Source organism: Lupinus angustifolius, unplaced genomic scaffold (genome assembly GCF_001865875.1).
Source record: "Lupinus angustifolius cultivar Tanjil unplaced genomic scaffold, LupAngTanjil_v1.0 Scaffold_150_29, whole genome shotgun sequence".
NCBI classification, from domain to species: domain Eukaryota; kingdom Viridiplantae; phylum Streptophyta; class Magnoliopsida; order Fabales; family Fabaceae; genus Lupinus; species Lupinus angustifolius.
The window spans coordinates 19,221-25,902 of NW_017725915.1; the positions used below are offsets into that span (position 1 = coordinate 19,221).

At 36.5% G+C, this 6,682-nt stretch overlaps 1 protein-coding gene across 2 annotated transcripts; it reads left to right on the forward strand.

Moving 5' to 3' along the window:
- The first annotated feature begins 624 nt into the window (after positions 1-624).
- LOC109340226 (probable protein S-acyltransferase 22) lies at positions 625-6,406 on the forward strand. Of its 2 annotated transcripts, XM_019577851.1 has the most exons (9): positions 625-787; positions 880-993; positions 2,449-2,853; positions 3,335-3,403; positions 3,484-3,555; positions 4,212-4,340; positions 4,556-4,636; positions 4,961-5,149; positions 5,560-6,406. In XM_019577851.1, the coding sequence occupies exons 1-9, from the start codon at positions 746-748 to the stop codon at positions 6,334-6,336; spliced, it is 1,878 nt and encodes a 625-aa protein (XP_019433396.1). In that variant the 5' UTR covers positions 625-745; the 3' UTR covers positions 6,337-6,406. The 2 variants fall into 2 exon arrangements, with proteins under 2 accessions (XP_019433396.1, XP_019433397.1); XM_019577852.1 differs by lacking the exon at positions 880-993.
- Positions 6,407-6,682: the final 276 nt, after the last annotated feature.

Genomic DNA, 6,682 nt, shown 5'->3' on the forward strand with positions numbered 1-6,682 from the left:
GTAAAAACTGGTGAGTTAGCATTTTTTGATTATATTTATACGTAAGTAGCTAATTTCTTTTAATATATATAATTATTTCTCCTGATAATATATATGAATTAAATGTTTAATATTTTTTATCATTCTAAAATTCAATAGCGCCTTAGATGGAACAACTTGTTGTTGGTTGGCATTGGAAATTTGATTATGATGAGAGTTACCACTTAGCACTTACCTATAGAAGCTTTCATTGAAGGGGTTGTTGGCAATTACCATTACAAAAGCATAATAAGAACCAAACAAAGCAAGTGTCTATGGCACCCCACAACTCATCAACACTTGAAGGTAAAATAAAACCTCACAAAAAAGCAAAAAGTGGGTCATGACTCATGACTGTAAAATTCAACTCATCACCTCAACCATGGAATAAGAGAAACATGAAAAGAGAAAACCCAAACACCACGCCATTCACTCACAGATCTCTGTGTACCAAAGTTTAAACTTTAAAGCTTTGCATCCAAAAAAAAAGACCATTCCTTTACCCTCTTTCAATGGCATGCTGTTTAAGATTTTGTCTTTGAGTGAACCAGACAAAACCCATTCCTCTCTGTTACATCTCTTTCTGCCACCTCTTGCTTTTGGTCTTTTCTTCCAAAGTAAATCACTCATCTTTCATTCCTTCCATTAACAACAAAATTCATTTTTTTATAGTTCTTTTCTTTGGGTCTATCTGCATTTGTGTGTTTTTGTTTATTGAGGAAAAAAAATGAGGAAGAATGGATGGCAGCTACCATATCATCCTCTTCAGGTTAGTGTAAAGTTTAAATTTTTATCATTTATTTGATGAATTGTTTAATGGGGGCATTGCCATTTTGATATATATATATTTTGTTTGTGAAGGTGGTGGCGGTTGCTGTATTTTTGGCTCTGGGGTTTGCTTTCTATGTGTTCTTTGCTCCTTTTGTTGGGAAGAAAATGTATCAGTATATTGTTATGGGTCTCTACACACCCCTGGTAACTCAATCTATCATTTTTATTTTATTTTTTATGCTCATTTTGATAATTTTTGAATTGGGTCGGTGGAAGGGATGAGATCTGTGATTGTTGCTTTTTGATTCACGGGTTTGGTTTTTGTATCTATGATATTTGTCTACAATCTAGATTCCTTCTCTTCTATACTTCTTTTTTGGGATAAAGTGTTCAATTAGGAGTGTTTATTTGTTGCTAACTTAGGCACTCATATATATGCTAGGAAAACTCAAAATTCAAACAAAGTTTTCGTTTTTGAAATCCAAGTTAGCATTGAATTGATCATATCATATTCTAATTTTGACCAACTTGATAATGCTGGCAACCAGTACAGGTATGACCCTATGAGGCACACCACAATTTCTAAAATTTAGGGTATGGGTTCAGAAAGATTTATTCTAGAGAAATATAAAAACATAAATACAAAAGTAATTAAATCCTAAGATAAAAACAATTCTGTTTTTTCATTATGTTCAAACTCAAGTTTCCACCAAAACTCCATGAACTATGCGAAGTAAGCAAAAGTACCTATTGAGGCAAAACTTTGTGCTTTGCAAGGACTAGCTTGTATTTGATTGACATTGCCTTCTTGTAATGTTTGACCATGTATCGGTTATACCCATGTGAAACCAACAACTACCTCTGTGATAGATAACCTCAGTTAGTTAGTTAGATACATGTTAGTAACTCTTAGAGACGAAGTTATTTAGTTAGTTGAGGAGTTGGGCTAATTAGAGAAATAAGACGTGTTGCCTGTAAATAAGAAGACGGGTGACAGAGACAAGTATCTGATCATTTTGTGGAGAAAATTGGGGCCTTTGCGCATCAAGATAGTTCTAGGTCTCTCGAATACCTAGAGAATTCAGTGTACTTCTTAAGTGACTTCTATCAATAATATTCAGATTCTTACTATTTCTAATCCAGTTTGTATCACTATGCATCATATCTGTATTGGTGTGCTGAAGACAGCTATAATATGGAGTTAGTTACTATTTTTAGGGAACCTGGTTGAGTAATTATTATAGAGTTTCTTGTTAAAATGAATTATTGTTAGAATGGATTGAGCAATCTGTATTTTACTTGTTCTAAGAAGGAATTTGCAAAATTGATTAGCAAACTTCGGTTTCTGTGTGCTGCGATAAAGGAAACTAATATGCCACAAGTTGGTCATAAATTTTGTTATAGATGTCTAGTATGTTTATCGAAGAGTTATGTGGGTTTGGTAATTTCTTGTTTGTTTCTTATTCCCTTTTGAACCCTCTGAGCCCAAAACTACTTTAACAAACTGCCATTAGAGAATGTTTTGATACCTGATAAATGCATCTTTCGTCATTGTTTTAGCAAAGATTTGTAAAAAATGTGAAGCAATTATGCCTTTATTTTTTTTTATACTGTACGAAGGACATTATCATGTTTCACTAATATCTCACCTTTTGCCAGATTACTTGCGCCTTTGGACTATACATTTGGTGTGCAGCAGCTGATCCAGCCGATCCAGGGGTTTTTAAGTCCAAAAAGTATCTTAAATTTCCAGACAAGAAAAAGCACGATGGACAGAAAGATTCTAAACCAGGAGGGGAATTGACTTCATCTATGCATGATGGAAACACTTCAACAGTTGGACCAACATCTGTGGATAAGGAAGCATTGGGCACAGAAACAAGTTTGAAAGATACCGCTATTGCAATAGAGAAGAAGAGTGCATCGCCATCTCCTTCAACCTGTTTCCAATTGGTTTACTATCCTTGTGCTTATATCTGCAGCTGTTCTAGTTCAAATGACGAATCTTCTGATCAACAAATAAGCGAAGATGGCATGTTTTATTGCAGTTTGTGTGAAGTTGAGGTGTGTAGAAGTATTCTAACTAAAATCCTTTATTCTTCCAAGACTACTGTTGCAGTCCATTCTGTAATATTTCATGGAGGCGGACACACGATTGTACCTCAACAATCGTGCATTCAAAATTCAGTTATATCATTTATGCATTCCTTGGGGAAGTTATACTGATCCTCCTTCAGGTTGCTTAAATACACTCTCGGGGACCCTCCTTGTTCAGAAGTTACGGTCACCTCCCTTTTAGGGGTGATCGGTGTAATTTTAGTATCACTCATCAGGGAAGTGAGTCTACTGATAACATAAACCTCAGGGGAGGTTGGTGTAATTTTTTAAACAAGAAGGATGTTCAATGTATTAAGAGTTCTGTTATGAATTCATGATTACCTTGAAATGATTGTATTTGGGCATTAGATGAATGCTTGCAAGTTTCATTTTGTCAATAATCAATGATAAAGGAACTATATATGATTGCTGTGTAATGTTGTTGCAGGTCTTCAAGTATAGCAAGCACTGTAGAGTTTGTGATAAGTGTGTTGATCATTTTGATCATCACTGCAGAGTACGATAATCTGACCTTTTCATTTCTTTGCTTATTGACTAATATATTTCTTAAGGACTGTTGCATCTTTGATTTTGCAGTGGCTTAACAACTGTATTGGCAAGAAAAACTACCAACAATTTTTTGCCCTAATGGTTTCTGCTCTCCTCTTGGTAAGTGAGATCCTCCACCAATCATTCATATGTAAATACCTTGCATTAAAGTTATATAAGATTTGCAACTATGTACGAACCATACCCTACCCTCTAAATAAGATTCTGCTTCAGATCCGAAGCCTTCTGAAATCTATTCTCAAACACACTACGATCCTTTCTTAAGTTACATTAGCCCCTCCCCCTCCCAGTGATGCAGGAACATTAGAAAAGAAAATGATTAAAAGTCAGGGTATCATTGTAATTTGTAGGTATTTTAGTTCGTCCATATGACTTCTGTTTTAGGTGGTATTTTCTAGGTCAGGTTTATGTTAATTTAGTGTTGAGTGACGTAGTTGTAAGGTCTATTAGACCCCTGATAGGCGTGGATTAGTGATGTGTTGTTTCTCTCTCAAACCTTCTGTCGGAGTCCTATCTAGACTCCATACTACACATGTAGTTTCCTTGTCACATTCTCGATGTTCCCCTATGAAGTGTCCAATTCTTATGTTTTTCTCATATGATGGTTGAACCATCCTAAAGATCAACTTAGTTCTTGTCGGAAGTAACATGCCGGAACCTAATAAAAATCAAAGACTAAGCATTTTTAGTTTCCTTTTTGTATAACTACTGACAAGTATATACATGGTTTGTGCATCTTGGGCTATGGATTGCAGCTTATTCTTCAATGGTTGACCGGGATACTTGTGCTTATATGCTGTTTTGTTGAGAGGAAGCAATTTTCTATGGATATATCCGCCAAATTAGGAAGCAGTTTCTCTCTTGTTCCCTTTGTTATCGTGGTGGTGAGCACTTTGCTAACGTTATATTCTTGGTTACTTTGCTTCCTTAATGGTTATTTATGCATCTTATGCACCAAATACATTTTTTATTTGTTCATTCCTTCTTTCACTTGTTCCTTTTGGTCATAACTGAATAATGCAAATCCAATTTGACAAAACTCACCATTAGATATTTCCTATATCTGCTATTCTTATGCACATCGAACTTCTTTTCACAGGCTGTCTGCACCATTTTGGCTATGATTGCCACCTTACCCCTTGCTCAGCTTTTCTTCTTTCATATTCTTCTCATCAAAAAGGTTAGCTTGGCTGTTGTTTTGGTACTTCAAAAATTTAAATTTGTTACCGTTCTTCATTTCATTTGTAAAGCATATTATATCATCATTCATTTAAGGGTCAGCTTATTTATTTGTTCTTCTCACTATCTGGCATAAAATGATAAAAAGAAAACTTTAAAAAGAAGATAGAACATAGAAGACGGGGGCAGTGGGAGATAATGTGATGGTTGTATAAAAATATACTCTTAAGCTGCCCAGAGATCTTTATATAATTTTCCTCCGACATTTTATAATTTTAAATGGTGTTGTTATTTTTAAATATTATGGTTTTGTGGAGTGACTCAGGGAATCAGCACATATGATTACATCATAGCTTTGAGGGAGCAGGACTTGGAGCAGCAAGGAATTGGAGGTCAGCAGAGCCCTCAAATGTCAACTGTTAGCTCACTAACTGGATTGAGCAGTGCAAGCTCCTTTACCAATTTCCATCGAGGTGCGTGGTGCACGCCTCCACGCATGTTCCTTGAAGATCAGGTAATTTATCAAACCAGATCTGCTATGTATTTTAATGTCTTCTATTTCTGTATTTCACAATTTATCGTAGGACCTCTGCATAAAATACCTTGGGTTATGATTTTCAATCTAAATGAGTGGTGCATGTGTAAGGATTTTATGTGTACCTCTTGCATAAATTCAGTTAAATGAACATCGTAGTTATTGAAAATTGTTGCTAAAAAACAAAAGCACAAGACAAAGATAATACTACTAGATGAATTGATCATGCCCAAGATAACAACTACAACAACCGAGCCTTAGTCCTACTAGATTAGTTGAAAGCAAAATTCTCTAGAAATTCCATGAAAAACTTGTATTGAGAAGAGTACGATGTATCAAATTCAAAAGTAGAACTTAACTTTCTTGGATGGAATGTGATGGTTATGCAGTTTGATGTAGTGCCCCCAGAAACAGCTTCTGTAAGTTCACTGGGAAAGAAATCAGTGAGGGAGGAGTCAGTTAAGAAAAAGAATCATGCACCTGTCAAAATTAGTCCATGGGCATTGGCACGATTAAATGCAGAAGAGGTTTCCAAGGCTGCAGCAGAAGCAAGAAAAAAATCAAAAATTCTGCAGCCAGTGACAAGACATGACACACCTTTTCGGCTAGAACCAGACCACAACTCTGGAAGCAGTGGGCGACGAATGGTCCCAAGGATTGACAACAATAGAAGGCGTGCAAGCAAACGGGTGCGCATGCCTGCTGACTTGCCTATGGAGTCCCTGACAAGATTTTCTGCAAATAATATTATTGATAAAGGCTTCAGTGGAACATCTAGTTTGGCACCTTTGCAGGTTGAAGCAAGGAGTGCATTTCAAAAAAGTCAAGCAGTGTCAAGCTCAGCTGGGATCATTGCTTCTTCACCTGAAAGCAGTTTAGACTCACCCGATATTCATCCATTTCGTGTGTCTTCAACAGATGCCGAAGAGGCAAGACGACTCGCGGGTCTTTCAGCTGTTGGTGCTGCAGCTCTCAAGGGAATCCCATTGTCAAGGTCTACAAGTGATGGATATGATGCCTCCGGCGGGGAAGATAGTGACCGCGTTCCCACCAGGATTGTTCAGAGATCTACAAATTGGAGTAATCTTCTTTTCAGTGTTGATCAGGACCAGATGGCTTTTGAACCAAAATCATCATCTAGCATGGTTCATAATAGAAAATTATGACCAACTTGGGTGTTAAAATAGACAACTATCTTGCTGATTATTATATTGATGGGAATTGTTCATTCTTTGATTTGTGAGCTCAAAGGTTCTTCAACAAAATCCCTTAACCCCTCACCTTGAGGTTAAGTTAATCTATTTATGTTTGAACCATTTTATTCGTGAGGAGCTGTATGAGGTGAAAATCTGATGTACGGTTTTGTAATAGCGATGAAATTGAAAAACAACCGACCATCAACTATAACCCCCAAAGAATCAGATTCCGTAAAGTTTTGGAGGTAGGCTAAGTGAGAACTGGGAACCCCATGTACAAAGTTTTAGGCCACAGTAACTGATGAGGCTGAGCTTC

Excerpts from the sequence above, each read along its gene's own strand:
- LOC109340226 (XM_019577851.1), top strand. The coding sequence starts at position 746 with ATGAGGAAGAATGGATGGCAGCTACCATATCATCCTCTTCAG. Across the intron at positions 994-2,448 it reads TGGGTCTCTACACACCCCTG|ATTACTTGCGCCTTTGGACT; the intron begins GTAACTCAATCT and ends ACCTTTTGCCAG. Across the intron at positions 4,637-4,960 it reads ATATTCTTCTCATCAAAAAG|GGAATCAGCACATATGATTA; the intron begins GTTAGCTTGGCT and ends GGAGTGACTCAG.